The following is a 21,901-nucleotide window of genomic DNA, read 5'->3' on the forward strand; positions in this document are numbered from 1 at the left end:
ACTAGTAAAAATTTTGGAAATTACATTATTTCCAAGAGATTGCTGAAAGCACTTCACTACAGAGCATAATATAAAAGGAGAAATTTTTAATAAAAAGTTTTGGTAACAGACCAAAGCAAACAAAAAGCATCACATCTTTTAAAATGCTAACCACACACTTACACAGACACAGCAAGAATATTAAACACATGGCATCCCAGGAGAAGCAATCCTCACAGGTTAGATCTGCAGAAGAAATGAACTGGCAGTGAAACCTCAACATGACAGAATTTCAGCAGCATTCAATACTGTAGATGTAGTAAGAAAAAACAAAAGGGCATCCAACAATTCTGCATATTTGAATGCATTTGGAAATCAAGTATCTACAGACATCCTAATTAAGCAACCTTTGCCAGTAAAAACTATTCTATTTTAATTATATTCATTGAGTAATGTCCTGGTTAAGCAAAGCATGAGATAGATGCTCTCTCATCTATTTTTGGGATACTCTAGGTAAGGAGTCACTGAAGAAAAGACACTACCCTGAAGTACCACTACAAAAAAAAAAAATTATCTGTATTGCCTCTTTCAACCAGGGAGCTCATCTCCATGGAAAACTTTTCTTTTTACACCACTCTAATAAAGATATGAAAAATTAAAATAAGTCCAGTAAACCTTTTCCAACACAAATTCACAGCATCAGTTATGTTGGAAAACAAACCCCAAACCATTGAGTCCTAGTGTTAACCTAACACTACTAAGTGCACCACTAAACCATGTCCCTAATATAATCTAATTTGAGGTGTTTGACAGTAATAGTTCTTTTGCTATAAAAGACTCAAGATGAAAATCCCTTCAGATTTATACATACAAATAAAAATGCAAGATGGGAAGCTACGTTTGGTTTTTATTTAAGAAAGGAAAGTTGTTTCACTGTTGGAAGAAGTACTTTGAAGTTAGGAGCTTCACTGTTTACTTGAAACCATTTATTTCCTCCTGCAGTTCCAAAGAAAAATGTTACACAAATACATTAGAGGAAGCAGGTGTATAATTTCATTGAAAAGCTATTTAAACTTCTGAAAAACAAACTTTGTCAGCCCAGGAGATCTTTCAAACATTTCCTTATGTTACCTGCTAGAACATATAATTTCATATTTATCTTGCTACTTTATTAAAAGAAAGAAACCACAGGGTATTATTTCACAGTACTAGCAAGCCATGCATGCTCTGTGGCCCTAAGCATAAAATAAAATTATCACAGTGACAGAAAAACACTAATGTCATTTCAAGCTGCCAATATATTAAGAAAATCCTCAGCATCATCGGAATAATGTTGTAAAATACCTAGGGACATGACAGTTCAAACAAACAAACTAACAACCCAAAATCCCCCTTTTAGCTAGGTTGCATAATTCCATGAGATACTACATCGTTTGTTTTCAATGTGCCCTCTGTTTCAGTTGAAACATACTTCTTGTTTTATAAATCAGTTATCACTGAAGTTACAGTAACATCTGGACTTGTTTAAGACTAATTAAGCTAAATATAGCCTAAGAAATGTATTTCAGCAGGAAAAAATACATTTACAAAATTATATTAATGTGCAATTAGGCAGCTTGCAGGTTTTTTGTATTTTAACATAAATTCTTCCAACAATGCACAAAGCAACTCAGTGAGGACAGAGACACAGATCGACATTAATGTAGGTAGATATGGATGCATTTTAAAATATTAAAATATTTAAATACTAAAGAGAATACAACTTTTCCAATGTACAGAGCAAAAGGCTCTGGTATAGAGGAACTTTATGCTCAGTAAACTTCACTACATATTTTCCGATCCTACAGAAGCAGCCCTCACTGAATTAGCTTCAGCGGGTTAAATTAGTACAAGCAATGGCCCATGCTATCTCTTGTTGCAGGTTAACCCACCCTGAAGCACAAATTCAGAACAGGACCACCTTTCACTCTTCAGAGTGAGGTCAGGCATTTGATGTAAACTGCCTGTAGCAGAGCTTTAAGCTAAATCTTTGGACCTGAATAGGAGCAAGGACACTCATTGCATTATATGAATGGCTGTAGGTTAGTAAATTCCAAGAGAAAGTCATTAATAAATAGAAGGTGGTAACAAGTATTAACATTTTAAATCACTGTGGCTACTTGCTAAATTAACAATGTCCTGCTAGCCAAGTTTCCAAACTAGCTTATATACTAACTCCAGAAGGCAATCATTTACCAGAACTCACTCTACAGGTGCTGGATACCAACAGCACACAACAGAGTACAGCAGTCCTACAAAAAGCAGCAGCAGGCTTGTAAAGCAAGGATGGATACAGCACCTCATGGTTAAACAGCAGATGTTATGGGGGAGGAGAATGCAAGCACACGGCCAGATTAAGTCCAATTGGAAAAATATAACCATGCTATTGAAAACAGAAAATAAAGTAGTAAGTTAAATGCACTGTGACCCGCCTCATTTTTAGAGTTTAGCAAGTAATTTACTTCAAAAGAAGTATTTTCTTGTTGAAAGAAAGGCTAGTTACTATTATGACTGCCTGACACTTCCCACTCTAACATCCTATTTTCAAACCTGCTTAGAATCTTCTCAAGCAAACTGGGCTGAAAGTTATACACTAGAATGTTCTTTAGAACTCTTATTTGAACCAAAGTACTTAACAACAAAAAAAAAACCACCACAGCTCAAAAAACCACAACAGTCTAATGGAGAAAATTATCCTGGAAGAGAAAATAAATCAAAAACTTGCAGTATTTTCTCTGGAAATGTTCAACACCAGCACACTTTGAAGCCGGAATTTGAATTTCAGCCTGTGTAACTTGGACGTACATTTTATCACCCTTCCAGCAATGTGAATATACCCATGCTTGCAAGTTTTTGGGAATATGAGAAAAAGATACCCAGTCTTCAGCAAAGAGCATGTATTTTATCTGCTAATATCTCTACTAAACTTGATCCAGCCTGGAACTGAATAGAATCTTCCTTTCACTTCCAGGTGAACAATATGCCTTGATCAAAGTACCAGAAAATAAAGGTAGGAAGGTGACTTATCCTTTCCAACATCCAACTAATAAGTGGTAGCAATGTAGAAGAAATTTCAACCAAATGGGGAGAGGGTGGGATTTCAACCTAAACCGTGTTTCAATTTTAACAATAGAAATAGTGGTGGCTGCCAGAAAGGCAGAAACCTGCACTGAAACTGGATGGTTGAACAGCAAGTCCATCAGAGCATGCTAAAGAGAAAAATATAAGAACAAAAAAGGGGACTGCAGAGTGAGGAAGCCATCAGTTGTTGTTTGGGGAAGTAATCTGTGAACTTTAGCACAAATAATAAGAGATTATGTATGAGAGACAGACTGGACTGGCTGATCACAAACACTAGAGGAAAACAAGCCAACAAAGGCAAGAAAGATTCTACAGAGTAGTTGAACAGGAAACAGAGAGGGAAAGCATCTCCAAATCACAGGAGAGAAAAAGGAAAGACATCAGATTAGTTATTGAAAAGGATATGATTTTAGATCAGCTAAGGTATCACAAGCCTAACAAAAATCTTAACCGGCTAAATATGAACAGGATTTGCATAAAACACTATTAATGATGCAGAAAGTAAAAGTTACATTGCCAGTGACAAAAAAAAAAACCCAGCAGAAGCAGCTTGTACTTTCAAAGTAAGCCTTCCTCTATTGCCCATCCTCTACAGTCCAAAGACAGAGATAAAACACTCTACACAAGCACATGGATCATACTGTCTTGGGTCAATCCCTATAAAGCATGACACAGGATTATTAAATACTACTAGCTCAAACTGCAGCAGTCTGCCTAGTGAGTAGCTTCCAAACCTCCTGATATGACTTCAGTTATTATTTTTAATGGATAGAAAACAACACAAAAACTACATTAGAAATAATTCTCTTTACCTGATGAATTTGCATTTGGAAATGATTGCTGAAGTACATTATGACAGTTTAACTGCATGGCTTTTATCCCTTCCCCCCCAGTACTATCTTTGCCTGGTACACACTTATCAGGTCACTGGTCAGGATTTTGTTTATTCTTACTCATTATGCCCCCCCCCCCCAAATAAATAAACAAACAAATAAATAACTACTGCGTAATGCTACATTGAAAGCAGAAATTGATTACCCTTAAGTCATTGCAGAGCACCAATATGTTAGATTCATACTGCTGAAATAGTCAAAACCATACTCATTGCACTGAAGCAGCATGGTTATTATCCCTGTTAACAGATGCAATACTAGAACATGATTAAGGATTAATTTATTTACCACCTCACATGCCTGACCTGAGATAGCCTAAAAGAAACTAAGTTCTTGAGCGCGTTACACAGTAAATATGATCAAAGCTACCTGCAGTATCAATAGCGTACACACATCCCTACCCCCACCAAACACAGCCAAGATGTCTATTTCAGAGAAGATAAAAATCTTTTTTTGCTCTATTTGCATTATATCTCTTATAAAATGGAAATAACTGCCCTAGAGACTATGCTTACTTCTGCCCAAAGTAGATGGATGCCCCAGTAGAGACAGCAACTGTATTCTTAAAAATGCTTCTGCAGGGGGAAAAAAACCCAAAAAACCACAGCTGTATAATTAAGAACAGTAACTTAATAAAGGTAGGCACAAATGAAAATCCAGCTATGGTTGCTTCTTCAACTTTAATTCTAGCCTTTCTTAACATTTGAGACTTCTACCTGAAACCTTAAAATTACAATTAATTGCATACAATGGCAGAATCTGTTTCACTCTCCATTTCCATGTGCAATCCTTCACATTTCAAAGCCAGGCCAAACCAGTCATGTAATTGCTGCAGAACGCATACCTTGCCCTTTCTAGTATTTCAAGTACACTCATTATCATGGTTTCTGAGAAAGTTAGACTACCAGCATCCTAGAGCTATTTTCCCTGTCTCTACAACAGACAGAGTTCTTGCATTCTATACACAATGAAAACCTGAACCATTCTTCACCTACAAAATGCACTGATTTGCAGAATGAGTATTAGGTAAGTTAAAGTTACTCCAAGTAGGTACTGACTTCAATAAAACATACTCAAAGCTATACTCCAGTCAACTGTTTTATGACCTGACACTTGTGATAATGAAGTTAAATCTAATAAATCTCCTTTTTTCTGAAGGAAAATCAGATCACCAAAACAAGACTTCATGACCTAATACTCCAAAATCATCCATATCCAGGTACTAATCTACAGTAACACTGTACAAAGCACCCTGTTTCAGGGATGAACTTTAAAGGTGAATAGCTCTAACTTCAAAAGGACTGCATTTTACAGAGTTTCACTACCCACGCTGCATTTTTACAGATAAAAGCATCAATCTACCCAAGGCTTCCCCTGAAGATTCTCTTCACTATATTGCCAGTTGGAAGCTCCTTCGTTTTGGGATTCTAATTTATTCTCTTACTGAATGATTTTTAGCACAATAAAACTATTCATCTGCATACTTAGAGGTGCATTTTCACCATTTCATAAGAAATACCAACCATATCAAATATTCTTTATGACCAATATTTTTTTATTATTTTTTTATTATTTTTATCCACCAGAGAGAAACAAAAGCAAATTTACAGATAGTTTAAGAGACTCCATCCCACAAATGCAGCATATTGTGGCTTTTACATTAATTGTGCATATGTAATTTTCCATAAAATGGCTTTAGAAAGCATATAGTGCAAAGATCCCCACAGCTTGTGAAAGAATTTAGATTGCAACTGTTACTAAAATTATTTGTTACCCTTAAAACAGAAAGGTAATATTGTATGACGTTTGAGATAAGAAAAAGGATATGACTGTATAGCCCTAAAAAACCCCTAGCAATGTTTCACACCTCAGAAACAAAACAGAAAAAAGGAACAATGAAAACAAAACCATGTCACTCTCTTAGTGTTTTACTCAATCAGCAGTTCTTGGTCTAGATCCAGCCAAGATATTATGCTGATTAGGACAGGGTGTAGGAGGTAGGAAGAAACCGTTTTCACTGTTTACTGTTTTAAAGAAAAAGCTGTGGCATTGCTGGGCAGGACTAAACAGGATGCTTCCATTTCTTAACCCATTCCCCAGTAAAAACACCTCCTGCAAAGCTTAAACTTATCTTTTGCTGTTGAATTAATCTGGCACATCATATACCTTATCTACTAACTAAATTAAACACTGAAAACAGGGAAGTTTGTTCTTCCTTTCCCAGACATGCAGGCAGCATGTAATCCTAATAATCTAAATTCTTGCAAAGCAGGATATTTCTCTTTGTTTATCCTTGTTCTCTTTTCATGAGTTAGCTAATCCATTGCCTAATTTATCTTGGAATCATCTTTAATTGTTAATAATGGAAAGACTCAGGACTCCTGTGCTGAGTTTACAAGCTCTCTTCTATTCTTGCCCTGGCTGAATTTCTGCCTGGTGTCAGGTCACAGAAGGCGAAGTCTACTTTTCTTCAGCTATGCTGAAGAAACCACCACAAAGTCCAAACAAAACATACTGGCACATAAAGGGAAGAAAGTGCAATTGCAAATAGGAATAGGAAGGTAAAGAAAGAGAGATTAAAAAAACCCAAACCAGTCACTTTATGAGGAAAATACTTTTGGCCATTAGGTAATAAAACCTCTCAATCAATAAGCAGATGGCTTAAAACCATGGTGGTGTGAAATGAACAGCAGTGTGCACAACAGCTTTCTAGGTTTCCCCTCTATGTTGTCCCACAGATAGAACTTACACTGACTGTAAAATCTTACATTTCAGTAAAGCAACAGCCTGGCTTCCCAGACTATAAGCACTACCATTCCCTTCACTTAAAAAGGAGCTAGAAGCTTGATACCTCCATCTCTGACCCTGAGTAAAAGGGCTCTTGGTGTCCCAAGATGTTTTTAGCAGTATCACATAAAGAAAAGCTTAACTTCTTTTGAAAAAAGCAAAGTCAAACAAAAAGTAAGTATCAGATACAGTTTCACAGGTAAAATGAAAGTGAAAAGGTAGCTGCTTGTCTCAGTAAACTGAAGCAAGGTCTTCAACTCAGGAAAAAAAAGGTAATTTAAAATACTTTATTCTGTTTATATTTGATGTAATAGTATAGTAGAACACAAAAGCAGAGCACCTCCATTAGGACACACAGTGGAGAACACTTTGATTAAAGTTATTTTTCCAGTACACAATCAAAAAATAAAGTAACCTTGAACACGCTCCACCTTCCAAACACATTTCTTTGCATTGATCAATGTATTAGATTGCTTATCATGGAAACATGAAAGGCAGACTCAGAGTAAGATAGTTCCCAGTCACTGACCAGAAGAAAATGTTTGTTATCAGGCTTCAACTTTGCCAGTAGAATGATGTCACCACAATCACCATTTATTCCCATCCAAATGCTCTTCCACTATCAGAGGTCTGAGGGACACCTGGAAGTTCCCTACATAATGCACTTTGATATGAAGGAGAAAAGCCAAACAGTATGTTTGCAACAGCCACTCTGTCAGCACTGTCACTTATTATACACAGTTCCTGTACAGATGTTAATTAATACTCAATAAAACATTTACTGGGAAAGTCCTATTAGATCTTGATACAAGGAAGAGCTGCAACACTGAATATGGGCTTGGCATATGGCCCCAGTTTGCAGGTCATAAAAAGCCTAAAGCACTCCTCAACTATCTAATTTACACAAAATAAAAGCCTTCTATTTCCTAGGAAAAAGTATAAATGTTTCTTCCTGAGATTGAGTTCTGAATGGCAATACTGCAGAAGATCTGCCAAAACATCCCTCCCCTTGTCCAGTTTCACAGAAATATACAGTGAGTTCTGAGCACCATGTACTTTCAGCAAAGGAAACAGATGAATGACGCATTTAGGCACAGCAACACCAATACTCTTTTCCTCTGGAATGCAACTGTTATGGTGCTATGAAAGACTCTTATTTGTCTAAGAGCAGTTAACAAGGTTATTTTGTATAAATAGTTAAAAATAAAAACAAGGCACAGCAGCACTAGTGCTGTGGTGCCATCATATCCAGAACACTAACAGGCAGCACTGCCAAAGCCCCATGCCTCAACCAAAACCCTCAGTCCCACCTGAACCTCCACTGTTCAGAAGATCCCTAAGATGCAAGACCACTTTGCACTCCCTAAAAAACATTTCTTGAAAATATGTGTAAATTTGTCTCACCAGAAGTCGTACACAATGCACTAAACACTACAGCTGGAATGGTCTGACATATTAAGCATTTTAGGATAAAAATAAAACTTCATTACTTTGATGTGGCTCACAGAGTTTGTTTTTATGTGAAAAATCTGATCATTAACCAAGAAACTTAAGTGGTAATTTTATTTATTAAGGATATGCAGCATCAGTGAAACACAATGAGAACAAACAACATGATTCTTACTGCATACAATTTCCCCAGAGTTAGTCCTTTTGCTGAAGCAGTTCTTCATCCACTAAATGGAACAACAGAAGGGGACAGCTAGGCACTCCAATTTAGAGTAAGCTCTAATCTGCCTTATGGGAGCAACTAAAGGACCTATGGAAAAATGTTTGTTTAACAGTAATTTGTCTCAACTATAAATGGAAGCAGAACAGAACTGACATAGTCCCACAATGACAGTTTGTGCTGAACAATAACAGGATACTTGCATTAACAGAGTTGTGCTCTATTTAGGAAGCAAAAACAAGTGACTATACCAAACTCAATTGGTACAAACATTTATTTCTGCAAGGTGCCCTTTAAATGTCTTGTTGAAGACATCATTAGGGGATATGCTGGCCTCTAAAGAGAGGAAGTTTTAATGCCTGAGGAAACACCTGTATATATGAAACTTTAAGCTCATTTCACTAAGTCATTTTGCTAAGTTGCTTTATGTTAAAATAACTCTTATATCAGCTTTCTAGACTGGTGCAGTATGTCTAGATGCAAAGTGAATCTTTGGAAACTCGCCCTTCAAAAAAACCCAAACACCCACAACAACTGCTCTCATTTTGTGTTTGGCTACACGTCCGACAGGAGGCTACCTGTTGCCCAGCAGGTGACTGACTTCAATCCACAGTTTAAAAGTGGAAAAGTCTACAGTAATCTTTCCATTACAAAAAAAGTAACCTAAAATGTAAGCACTCCTACTTTGTCTTGTTCCATGGATAAGCCCCAAGGTATAGTTAATTCTTAATTCTTCTAAGTAGTATGCTACAACATCAATGAAGGTAAAGCAAAACAGACACACAAACCCCTTCCCACTTGCCATAAAGATGGAAGACCTAAGGGTGGTATCACAAATGACATCTCACAGCTCAACTGTGGGGCTTTTCTTCCTTCTACAAATTCTACTTTGAAGAACTCAAAGACCATTCTAAAGCTGGCATAAGACATGCTCACAACAGGAAGAAAACTTCTTGTAGAACCCTGTAATATTCTAGTCCCACACAGCATTTACAGCTCTTTCTAGATACCCACTGCTTTGAATCAGTACTTGCATTAAGAGGAAAAAAAAAACCAGAAAAAACAAGCAACTCATGCCAGAGAAGACCAGCAACCAAAACCAAGGTAAAACACGGTTATGAAGTGCTTGAGAAGTGCCAGAAATGTACATGGAACAATCAAGATTACGGAAGAAAAGACTAAGGCACCTTATGACTCAGATGAGTGAAATCTCTTCCACAAAGTCTCTTTCCATCAGCTAAAAAATGAACTTACAAAAAGATCTGCAATAATGAGGTGAACATAAGTTTACACAAGTTTGGAAGAAATCTGTCAATACAAAAATATCAGTAACAGACTAAACACGTATTTGTTATTACAATGCACCAAGAAATAAAATAAAAATTTCAAAGTGCCTGAAGAAATCTGCTGAAGTAATACCTCAAGTGAATACTTAAGGGGAAAGAGTGTAATTCTACTTGAAAGTTTCTTTCTCGATTAAAATAGAGCACAACAGTATCTCGAATGTAATCTATATACAACACACAAAGGTATATGGTTTTCCTTAAAGATTATTTCATTGATGATTTAAAATACAAACTACTCAAAATTAACTAAAATTAGAATAAAACAAGAATAAAACTTCCACTTCAGAGACTCATAAATAAAAGGAAGTCTCTTCTTGTGAAAAATAGGAACATAAAAAAAAAACCCCAAACAACTGTTTTAAGAGGCACTGATGCAGCTTCTTCCATATTCTTCCTACTGGGGGAAAAATGGTACATTGCAACACTAATAAAAACAATCAGTTCTCTAAGATCAAATGTAACTTTTTACCTTCTTAGTAGAAATCTGTCTCCAGGTGCAATTCACATACTTTTAGCAGTAAGATCCAACACCAGTTCCAGGGTCTTGAAGCTGTATTAGGTACACAGATTCATTCAGCTACACATCTTCCATCAGCTAACACAGAAGGCACAATGGAAACAGAGCTAAGACAAACACAAGACAAAAATCTGAAATCAACTTCTTAATGGATAAGCCAGTGTTAAAATTAATACTTTTATTAATCATTCAAAGAGCTTTCACTGACCCTCAGAAAGAACTGGACTGACTCACATCTCAGCTACAAACCAGAAATCACGCTAGAAGTAGAACCCAAAACATGGATCCATCAGTTCATTTAATTCAGGTATTTAAATTTATTCTGCTAGGCCAGTACATGATGTTTAGGTACAATTCAGAAAACAAATCACAAAGCTAATATGGATGTGTGACCATGGGCCAGAGTAAACTGACCCCATAATGGAGAGCACCAGCTTGGCTAAAGGCCATCAGAGGGCAGTGGTCCAGAGCACTATAGTTGTACTTCAGAGCTCAGAGATCTTTCTTAGTGCTTCCAAACCAGGATTCAGAAGTCCTATGAAAAGATTTAGGCATCCTACACTGTCATCCTGGAAGGAAGGGGAGTGGTGTTTGTGTTGGATCTTTGTAAGGAATACTTTAATAAGACTAAGCACAGATTGAACAGGCCCAGTAAACAGGGGAGAAAACCCTACCTACTGTACTAGCTAGGAAGAATCAATCACCTACTCACCAAACAAATTCAGTCTGAAGTTTTTCTCATAGTAGCTCCCCTATTTCTCATAGTAAATGCTGTTAATTAAGAATATGGGGGGAAAAAACCCATATATTTTCCACCACAAAAAGACTCTACCTAACTGCCAAAAGAATTCAAGGGCTTGTGTTCTTTCACAGGTTGACAATATTTACATAAACCAAGTTTTCCTAATGCATTTATTAATGTTAACTGGGAATCTCATAGCTAAGGGAGTTTTAATGATTCATTTACTAATGGAGAGACCAGAATTTGTACACACTACGAAGGTAAACAAATACATCTGTCAAGCATCTTCTTTCCTCCTGAGCCTCAGCTAGTACAATTAATCAAAGTCTGATGATTGCTCTGCATAAGGAATGTGTCATTTGTCTGACAGATTTAAGTTGAAGGGGAGAGAAGAAAAACACACTTAAACATTTCAACTCCTTCTTTTAGAAATTATGATCTTATGTCCACAAAATGAAAAATAGCTGACAACACAAACATAACAGCTTGAATTCAGCATTTTATAAATGCTGAACTGTATAAAATGCAGTTGAAACTGGCATATGTCAAGAAATATGCACACAGAAGAGTTATACATATGTAAGCCTTTTACTGAACTTGTTTTTGAGATTAGCATTATTATCATTGTGCAAAAGCAAAACTTTCATTTTCTGGACAAACAGGCTGAGTTCACATGCAATTAAAAATAAAAAAGTGCTTTCTCAGCTTTCTGAAAGCTTGAAGTACAAGCATTTAAATGTTTACAGTTAAATAAGTACCGGATTTTGTAAACTGTTAAGTAATGTTACACAGCCATCGTTTCTAAGCATTCAAGTGAATTCTGTTAGGTAGGCAATTCAGAATTTTACTTCAGTCTGACCTGGATATTAAACCAGAAACTTTCTTTTCCAACGAATTTAAAAAGAAACATTTAACCAGACAGTGAAATATGGTTCTCAGACTAACAAAAAGATTAGTTAGTAAAAAAACACTGAGGGGGAAAATTAATTTTCAAAATGAATTTACATTTAGTTTTGTCTCCATAATTAAACCCTGCAAGATGCGTTTCCCCAAACTGTGCTTCGTAAAATAATGCTATCCTTGATGACAGCTGAGATAGAGCTCTAATCAGTACCAATGCCAACTACAGTATTTTAACAGAAACAAGATTTGCTGTGCTCCTCATGGAAAAACACAGACATATATCCAATAAGCAACCGCAAGGGCATGAAGGCTTCAAATTTGGATTTCTCCGCTCAGCAGTAACAGCATTCTACTACTGTCCCCCATAACTCCATTCCACTCCTACCCCTCTGGCAAAGCCCCATTTCCTTCTGTCAAGAGGCAGTACTGGAGCAGAGCAAGAAAGGAGCCTTCCCTTTGCCAGCCATCACCTCTTCAGTTCACTTACATGCGCGCTGGCTTTCACACAGTTTGTTACCAATTCTTCCCTATCTTTCGAAGGTGCGCCTGCAGTAGCTGCTGTGTGTGTCTAGCAAACTGCTAGGTGGAAAACTCCCAGCTCTGCAGAAGGACCTATGCAAGGAAAACACCCGGCAGGACGCGGGCTATTCCCACTGCTTGTCCCCCACCGCCTTCACAGCCGAGATGCACTATCCCTGCAAACTCCTCCGACCCACCGGATCCGGGCTGAGCAACACACCACGGAGAGGCCAACTAGAAGCTCTCCGGGGGGAGTTGCGAACGCTGTCCCCGGGGTGCTGGAGGCCCAGGAGCTGCTCGCGTCCCTCTCCCCGTGCCAGGTTGCCCGGTGCCCCGCAAGCTCGAGTGCCGGAGTTCCCAGGCCCCCGGCTCGCTGCCGCTGCCGGGCGGCGGGAGCGCGGCGCCGGCCGAGGGGCCCCGCGGCCCACCCAGGCTGGCGGAGGACGGCAGCTCCTCCCCGCACACGGCGTCGGGGCCGAGCGGGACCCACCCGGGGCTCCCCGAGCCCTGGGGGCCGGCCGTGCCCCCCTCCTCCGCCACGGGCCGCTCGCTCCGCCCGGGGGGAGACAATGGGCACGATGACTTCACCCTCCAGCAATGTGAGCAGCAGCGGGGGACGCCGCCGACTTCCCCCCGGCCCCCAGGACGCTCTCGGGCCCTCTCCCCCCAGGGCTCGGGCTCCCGCCCAGAGGCGGCTCCGGCTCGGAGGTTCCGCTCCACCCCTCACCCGCCGCCACGCTCAGGGCGGCGGCCGCCGGCGGAGGCCCGAGCCGGGGGACGCCGCCACCGCCGGGCCCCTCGGCGCCCCCGCCCCGCCGCGGACCCACCCCCGGTACCTGTGAGTCGGCGGGAGGAAGCGGCGCTGCTCCGCCCGCCCGAGCCCGGCGCCGCGCAGGAAGCGCCTCCGTGTGTGTGACTTGTGTGTGTGTGTGTGTGTGTGTGTGTGTGTGTGAGTGAGTGCGAGTGAGGAACGGAGGGGCGGCACCGCCCGGCCGGGGGCGGGGCGGGGGCGACGCGGGGCCGGGGCCGGGGCCGGGGCTGCCCGGCAGGGGAGGCGGTGCCCGGGCCGTCGGTTTCCGCGACGCGCTGAGCTCAACGCGCACGGCGGTGCCGCCCCTCGCCCGCCCCCGGCAGGGCGGCCCCGGCGGGCGGGAGCGTTGCGGACCCCACGGTGGGGCCGGGGCGCCTCTCGCGGTCCCGGTTCACTGCCGCCCCCGGCGCGGTGCGGGGGATGCTCGGAGCCGGCGGGGTGGGTGCGGTGTCTCTGCCCCCGTGGCGGGGGACGCCGCAGCGCTGCCAGCTGCAGTAGCAGCACAAGGTACAGCGTTATATGCATGTTCAGTTCCGTGGGCTTCACACCCATGGAAATGGAAAAGTGCGAGGCGAAGAATGAATTATCGGGGCGTTTCAATAGGTCGTGCTGCTGAGCACTGATTCACTTGCCAAAATGACAAAACCTTGTTTCCATGCTGGAAGATACAGATTTACCTTCTTTTCCCCCCCTTGCCATTTGAAACAGAAGCTGCCCCAGAATTTGCCCACAAGCCCCCGTCTCTTCCTTCATGGCCCTGTTCTTCATTTAGCTGCGGTCAGCCCCGGCGTCCAGCAGCCCCAGCCCTGGGCTGCCTCCGGCCGACCTGTATCGCCCACCCGTCCCTGAGGTCGAGTTCTCCTCTCCTTTTGCTGCCGACATCCATGCGGTCTTCCGCGGGATTCCCTCCCTCTGCAACCCTATCGTAGCTGCCGCCCTCTCCCACAGCCGGCTTGCTGCTCCTGACCTCCACTCCTGGCCCAATTCCGAATCTCCTCGGGCATGTTTCAGAATTCTCTGCCTACATTATTATTACATTGGATTTAAATCGTGTGCTTTTTTTCCCCCTCCTAGTTAATCATTCACATTGTCGTTTCAGAATTCTGTGGAACTGGAGCTGATCCTGTGCTTATGACTAGTGGTTCTTCCATTAAGCTGGTATGAAACCTGAAAACTTACTCTGGAAAAAGTTATTAATCACCCAGCCCGCATTTAACATGCACAGAGATAGTAAAATGAATAAAATGAACCATGCTTTTCCTGTGGGATTTGCAATGTACCATCAGTTAAAGGCTTGCACGTATACTTACCTTTATTTATGTGCATAGTTCCGTTTAAGTCAATAGGACTACTTCCAGTACATCAAATTAAAAGTAAATACAAGTGATTCCATGGTGAGATACTTAATCTGAAATGACAGAATAGGCAGTTAGAACAAACAGGGAGGGGAAGTGGAAAATAAACGTAACACCAACGAGATTATGCTGGAATTGCGGCATGTTGTGTACAAACCACGGTAGTTCCCTCTTGGCTTGTAAAAGCCAGTGTCTAGGTGAGTTGCTCAGGCTCCAGTACTGCAAACACGTACATGTCACTTAGGGTGAGTAAGTGGTGCCATTGCGTTCACCTGGATAAGATATACAGAAGTTTATTACATACAGCGATTTGCAGAGTAAAATCTTGGACACTTTGTTATGTATGGGATTTGATACAGAAAAAGGGAATTAGAGAAAGGGAATTAGCTCATAAAATGAGAGAAAGACAAGAATGGAGGTGCGTGAGGGAAAGAAAATGAAGAGAGAAACAAAAAGATTAGCAGCTAGAATAGCATGGTAGGTTAGTGAACAAATTTTGGAATAGCAAGAGCAAACCATTTTACCACCTCAAATGTGCAGCTACCAATAAAACAAAAACCAGCCAGCAAAGAAGTTCAGTAATGTATTACTTTCTAAATGTCCAGAGGGACTCAGCAAATCAGTACAAATGTTCTGAAATATCTTGGCTAATGCTGGAGAATAGGAGGGGAACAGAACCCTGGTGTTTTAAAATTCTGCACTGGGACATTGAGCAGTCACTGTGGTGGTGAGGTGGTTTCTCCTTGAAGCTGATGAGGGACAAAGCAAACCTCCAGCCAGCCACCCTGCCGAGAGCTTGGCAGTAGAGAGCCTGCAGCCAAGTAGGTGCTTTTCATCAGAAGTATTCAAAATAGTCAATTAACAAAATACACTAAGCATAGGGAAGAAAGAAACTATTTTCTGCACAAGCTGTACACCAAAACTGGCAGTTGTTTATTTTGGTATGTAAAGGAAGATACATTTGTTTGCTTGCTTGCTAGCTTATTATTATAGAACAGGATGACAAAGAGGTATTAAGGAAAAGTAGGGACTGCTCAAACTCTTGAGCAGAGAGGAAATACTTTATGCACACTGCATTTGGTGAGGCATACAAGGTTTAAGAATGCTAACTAGCCTGTCTTTCCAAAACACTTTCTGAAGAACATCTAGGATTTAACCTTTGTGGGTATTTAATTCAGTTGCTGGCAGAGCAGTACAAAGTATTATATCACAATACAAAAATACTGCCCTCCCAGCAAAGCATCCGGTGTGTTCTGAGGAGGCATAAGCACACACAACATGTTGTCAAAAATGGAAGGGTAAAAATCAGATCAACATGAAGAAAGGTGAGCAGAGAGGGCTGAAGAAGGAAAGTGCTTTTCTTCTTGGTGGTAAGGAATGGAGAAATGGGTATGGGATAGACAACTGTGTCTCAATTTTGTAAATCCTTCCCATAATCTCTGCTTATGTGGGCTACTGGCCTCAGTATAATTTCAGTATTTACATATGAAACACTGTTATCTCATATGGTAGTGTAAAATCGGCACCTTGGGCCAGAATTTCATGTGTTGGTGGTCTTTTCTTTAAAGTCATCTTGGAAGAGTATCAAATATAATGGGTAAATGTTTTCATGTCTCTGATCCCACAAATGAGTCTCCCTTTGAAATTTTTTATCTGAATATTCAACCATTGTCTTCAACATAAAATTGGCAAAGTCAAACTCTATTTTTTTATTAGGTAACTTCATGTTTCCTGCAGGTTCTGGAATTCATCATCTGGTCTCCAGCCCGTCATTTTTAGGGGGAAAAACCTGTCCTCAACCCTTCCCCTTTTGACATGCATATTTGTGTCCTTGATCTTTCTTTCATCTTGTTCTGAAGAATACCCTTTGTTGGAAGATTCACCACTCTTCTATGTTTTCCAGCTCAGCTGTCTCGCCAATTTATTTTTTTTTCCTGGAGACTTTATTTTTAGCACCCCTGATTTTAGTGATCTGTCTTACAGTATTGCCCCACAGATGGCTGCATTTGCACAAAAAGCATTGCAGAAGATTGATGTGGCAGCAGGAACAAGTGGCATAGGGAAGGAAGGGAACTGTCCAGATCAATTTTGCCTCTGGAAAAAATGTAGTATGGAAATGCATTCTGACTTGCAACCAGAGAAGAGAGGATAAAAGTCTTTGATGAATTAAAATATCTGCAATACACATGGATAGCAAAACAGAAATCAAGCATGCGAAAAGAGAAAATATTTATAAATACCACTATATAATTGATAAATATTATATATAAATACAGCTAAGAGAGAAAATGCACAGAACAGGAATAAGTGTTGAATACCATCAGGTTTCTGTTTGCCCACTGTGAAAGATTGTTTGCCGTGCACTGATTGTCATAAATTGTACTGAGTGCAGTAGATAAAAAAATAAAAGTTAATACCTGTGTACCATGATGGCAAGGCTAGGATAATGGATTAGTGACAAACAGAGCTATCTAATATAGATGCAATCTCACTGATCCAAGTTACAAAGTGGCAAGATACCAGTAAATAAAGTGCAAGCTGAGAACTTTCCAAATTTTTTGGCATGTCAGAAAACATTAAAGATAAAGGCTTCCATAGCCATTTCAAACATCTCAGATATCTTAGAATTGCATCATCTGATCTAATCAGTTTCTGTGGTAGTCAATAAAGAAAAAGTAGAAAATTGGTAATATATAGAGCTGCAGTCCCTAGATCATGCCTATTGCAAGAAAGAAAATCTGTTTAAATAAATAAAACTTATTTAGGTTTATTTCCAGTCACTATGAGAGTGAATAAAAATAGGTTGAGAAATCTGAGTGCCTGAACCCAAAAAGTGTTCCTGAACCCATATAAGATGTCACTCAACTTACAAGGCTCCAGAGGTCTGCAAAAGACTACTGTATGAGCTTAAAATTTCTCAAATGCCTAAAACTCTACTCCTAGATGTAATATTTAAGCTCTGGAGGTAAGGAGTTGCAGGATGCAAAAGTGATACCTGTGTATTTTCTTGGAGTTAGCCATTTTTAAAGGCCAGTTGTCTATTACTGTCAGTATCCTCAAGGAACTTCAATTTGTTAGAAAAATAAATGAAAGTCAAGCAAGAGTTATACTGCAAGAAGCAGCAGACTGTAATTTCTGTTGCACAACACCATTTCCATTCTCGTCTCCTGAGCTTTCCTCCTCTTTTAGTCAGAACAGCCTGAAATTTCTGTTTTTCTGGGTTCAGAATTTATGTGCTTATTCTCTGCCCAAAGGTGAAATTGTTTCTGGAAAGCTTGAGCAAGAATGTTTTTTGCTGGTTTAAGTGTGAGAACAGTGGGATGGGGGGGAATGTTGCATAAAGGTAAAAATGCTTTAGGGTTTTTAAAATAACTTTTTTGTCATGATGAAGAGATGTGAAGAGATGAAAGTTGTGGTGGAAATAACCCTGCTCAGGGAAGACCTATACTTTTTCTAAAATTGGTCACAAATGGGTCCTTCATGCAGCATGTACATCTTTGTCAGAGCCAGGGAGCATTTACACTTGACCTTCCCTGAGAGGAAGGGCAAGTACTGCTCAGATTTAGCTGTTCTTTGAGTAACAAACAGCTCCTCCATATTTTCGTGTTGACACACTGACCCTACCCCGAAGTCCTGCCCCCTTGCTGCCTCATTATTCATGGGGTGGCTCATCTGCAGTGTATCTACAGGTTCTTTCACAAATAAACTGGGATTGGGGAAGCTGGTGAGAGAGGAACTTGATGCCCACGGCAGCCCTACTTCAGTGCACACTGTGGCCACGCACTGCTGTTGGCAGTACGGGATCTCCAAATGTGTCACAGCAGGCTTTTGTGGCCTTCTCTGTCTGCATGTCCCTATGTCACAGTTAAGTACCACAGGCATTTAAAATATAAACCATCTATGTGACAATGAGGGGCCTCGGTCAACTGTCTGTGGGATGTGCAGAACCAGAGTGCTTCTCCTCAAGAGCACCTTCCAGTGTCTGCTGACCTGCCTCAAGTCCTTGGCCAGGAGGTCAGTGGACCCGAAGACAGCACGTGTTTGCAGCCAGGGGACCAGCTGCTAGCCTGGACAGCGGAAGGAAGGGATTCTGGGCAGGCATGACAAGACACAACCCATAGTCACATGCTGTCACATGTGGTCATGCCAGATGTTACGTGTCCAGCATGAGCACACGCTGGACAAAGACAGTGAGCAAGGTGTCCTTCTCAGCTGGATGGGGAGTGCTCACAGAAGCAGAACTCTGTCCAGGAGCATTGCTGTGTGCAGTTGGATTGGTGGATGAAAAGGACAGAGGTGGTGAACAGTGGTTGCCTTTAGCCCCTGCTTAGGGACCACATTTTCTCATACAACAACTGTGAGAGCCAACAGTGAGCAGCAGTAGGACACAGGACCTCTGTGCAGAGAGCTTTTCAGAAGTGTGTCATCCCTGCTGGCCTCACCAGGGCAGATGAGCCATAGGAGAGAGTTGCTTGCTGTATGTGGGGGGCTGCAAACACAGCTCTGCCAGATTGCCTGGCAGTTCCTACTTATGGTAACACATTCTTGGCACACCATCCCCACATCCACAGCCCCAGCCACTGCCAAGGGCAGAGGACACAAGCAGAGCACTCTGATGCAGCCTGGTTCTCCTCAGCATTGGCAGGTGAATCCTACAAGTACAACAACTACAACTACGCTGCTCTCCTCTGTGCACCAGGATGGCCATTTTGCCATGAGCATCGTCACCGTGCCTTCCTTCCTTCCAACATCACTGGCAAGTTTGCTGTTTGCTGTGGCTGCTCCCAGCATGACCCTCATAAAGCAGCAATTCTGGCCTTTACCTCTCGCCCAGAAGTCTCCTCTGTTGTCTCTGTTTCCTCAGGCTAGCCAGAGCCAGGCCTTCCAGAAGTGTGAAACTCTTGCTTCCTTGCATGAAGCTGACTCCAGACACAAGTTAATAACAACAATTTCCTGTGGTCAGGAGCACCCAATTCCAATGCTCTCTCCAACAGTTTCCAAGACTTCAAGCCTCTTTTGCATTACACAGAGAGGGCAGTGACTGCAGTGCTGTGAGTTTACCCAGGAATGGTACATAATTAAATCTTTGACAGAGAGATCTAAATACTGGCTTTGGCTCATGGGGCAGCATAGCAGGACATGCCTATATTGACCATGATGCAGTGTGACCAGAAGAGAACTGCTGGTCTCAAATGTCCTTTCCTCATGCAAGAGAAGTACCTGAAACATCCAAAGAAAGGTCACACCATGTGCCCAAGAGTGTTGTCCCAACACTTCTTGAACATGTCAGGCTAATGCTGTGACCACTTCCCTGGGGAGCCTGTTCCAGTGCCCATCCACCTTCTGAGTGAAGAGTCTTTTTGTAATATCCAACCTAAACCTCCCCTGACACAACTCCAGGCCATTCCCTTGAGTCTTGTCAGTGGGACAACAGAGAAAAGATCAGTGTCTGCCCCTCCTCTTCCCCTCACAAGTTGAATCTGCAATGAGGTCTCCCCTCAGTGTCCTCTTCTCCAGCGTGAACAGAACAAGTGACCTCAGCTGCTCCTTATATGGTTTCCCCTAAAGGTCTTAACATGGGGGTCTTTATGTGCATTTGCATTGATGTTGAAGTGAGGAAAATGCTGAGATGTCTTTTCTTCTCCCTGCTGTTCAACAAGGTCCCCAGGAGCTGGTACTCTATCTGGCTTCACCTCTGCCGTGCTGCAAGTGAAGTGCTACAGCTTTTGGATGGTGTGCCAGCTGTGCCTCTCCTCAAAAAGAAAACAGAATTTATTTAAAATATATATAACATATGTTTGAGGCCATACTTGTTAATTTCTGGAACCAGAACTAGCCTTTTTATTTTCATTCTAGAATTTGCTTATTGTCCCAAAGTAATCAAGTCAGGAATCAGGATTTGGCTTCTCTGAGGACTGTGTCTGCCTCAAGTTCTACAGAAGGTGCTTGTGTGTTGGTGTTGCTTCCTTTTTTCCCTTTTTTTTTCCCCTTGGCTTGTCTTCACGGGGTTTTTTCCTTGATTCCTTTCTATTTTTGCATTAGATCAACTAAATACATGACACCTTATACTACACTCTCTGTGCCCCCTGCTCTCCATTCTGGCCAAGATATACAGACAGAGATTTCCTCTCACCCAAGGGTAATGAGTCACAAAATCTGGATGATTAGAAGGAAGGGTTAGGGTTTCAACTGCTATTTGGGAGATCATTTTCTCCTTCAGATACCATTCCTAATCCTACACTTACTGCAGATGCACTCTACTACAGAACCTGCAGAAGTGGGTCCTCCTTGTAGACTGCAGCACTACTCATGACTTTATGGAAGGTGTTTCTGCCCCACATTTATCCCTAAAGGGTTAGAATTGACATTTGGCATGGAAACTTGGTTATTTTTGTTGTTGTTGTTGTTGTTTTTTTTTTTTTTTTTTTTTTTTTTTGTTTCAAGTTTTGATGAAGTTTAACCACTGAGATAGTCCAGGTTTCTGCTTGAAGCAACAGAAGGGCAGCCATAATGCTCAGTGGGCAGTCTCTGTGATGTTGCTGCAGGGTTTATCTATAATGCAGGGGGTGTCAATGCATTTGAGCCAGTTCTGCTTGGGTTCAGCTGGCTGTGCAAGCATGGAGCTTGGTGAAGAACAAGAGCTCACCAGCCCTCCAGGCTGTGAAGTGCTCTGTGTTGTTGCAGCATTAGTGCTGACACTGAGCTGGTCAAGATCTTGTGATCCTAGTCTTTCCACTGCTGCTTGATTTTTTTCCCCCCTTCACTTCTCTAGGGAATACTGAGGTTATGAGATTTTGTACAAATTATTCCTTGCAACAGCAACAGGCAACGCAGATCTCTGCTTATGTGGAAGTCTCTCTGCAATGCTCAGGCTGTGTGTTTTAGGCTCCCAGTTCACCATTACTTGTAGGAACGTCAGGGGGTAGGACGGTCAGGACGGACGGAGACGAGAGATCTCTGAAGCCAGGTTGTGGAACCTGTGGTTTATTGAAGGGTGTGGGTGCAGGGCCGTGCTGGGAGCTGCCAGCCGCAGCTCGGAGCAGGCCCGAGAGAAGTAAAGACAGCAGTAAAGAGGATGAGAGAGAGAGAGAGAGGATGAGAGGGTAAGAGCGTAAGAGACTGAGATTCCCCTTACAATACAATGAACTTTCTTCTGTGTTGAATATTCTAATTCTCACTAACCAATCTAGTACAATATACAAATCCTATAGTATTTACATACAGCCTATAAGAATCATTGCATTACCATAATGTGTTACA

At 41.5% G+C, this 21,901-nt stretch overlaps 2 protein-coding genes across 4 annotated transcripts in view; one reads left to right on the plus strand and one right to left on the minus strand.

Moving 5' to 3' along the window:
• Positions 1-13,451, minus strand: part of RNF19A (ring finger protein 19A, RBR E3 ubiquitin protein ligase) — a 57,239-nt gene extending 43,788 nt beyond the window's left edge. Inside the window, exons 1-2 of one of the 3 annotated variants that reach the window (XM_030966124.1) lie at positions 13,312-13,451; positions 10,264-10,418 (exon numbers count right to left, since the gene is read on the minus strand). The gene's annotated coding sequence lies outside the window, so the exon portion shown is untranslated. Of the gene's footprint in view, positions 1-10,263; positions 10,419-12,443; positions 13,191-13,311 lie in introns of those variants that run through there. The other 2 variants (XM_030966141.1, XM_030966133.1) reach the window with 2 other exon arrangements.
• Positions 10,706-13,391, plus strand: LOC115912792 (proline-rich proteoglycan 2-like). The gene is made up of 2 exons (XM_030964526.1): positions 10,706-10,715; positions 12,796-13,391. The coding sequence occupies exons 1-2, from the start codon at positions 10,706-10,708 to the stop codon at positions 13,389-13,391; spliced, it is 606 nt and encodes a 201-aa protein (XP_030820386.1).
• Positions 13,452-21,901: the final 8,450 nt, after the last annotated feature.

This window comes from Camarhynchus parvulus, chromosome 2, assembly GCF_901933205.1.
Source record: "Camarhynchus parvulus chromosome 2, STF_HiC, whole genome shotgun sequence".
NCBI classification, from domain to species: domain Eukaryota; kingdom Metazoa; phylum Chordata; class Aves; order Passeriformes; family Thraupidae; genus Camarhynchus; species Camarhynchus parvulus.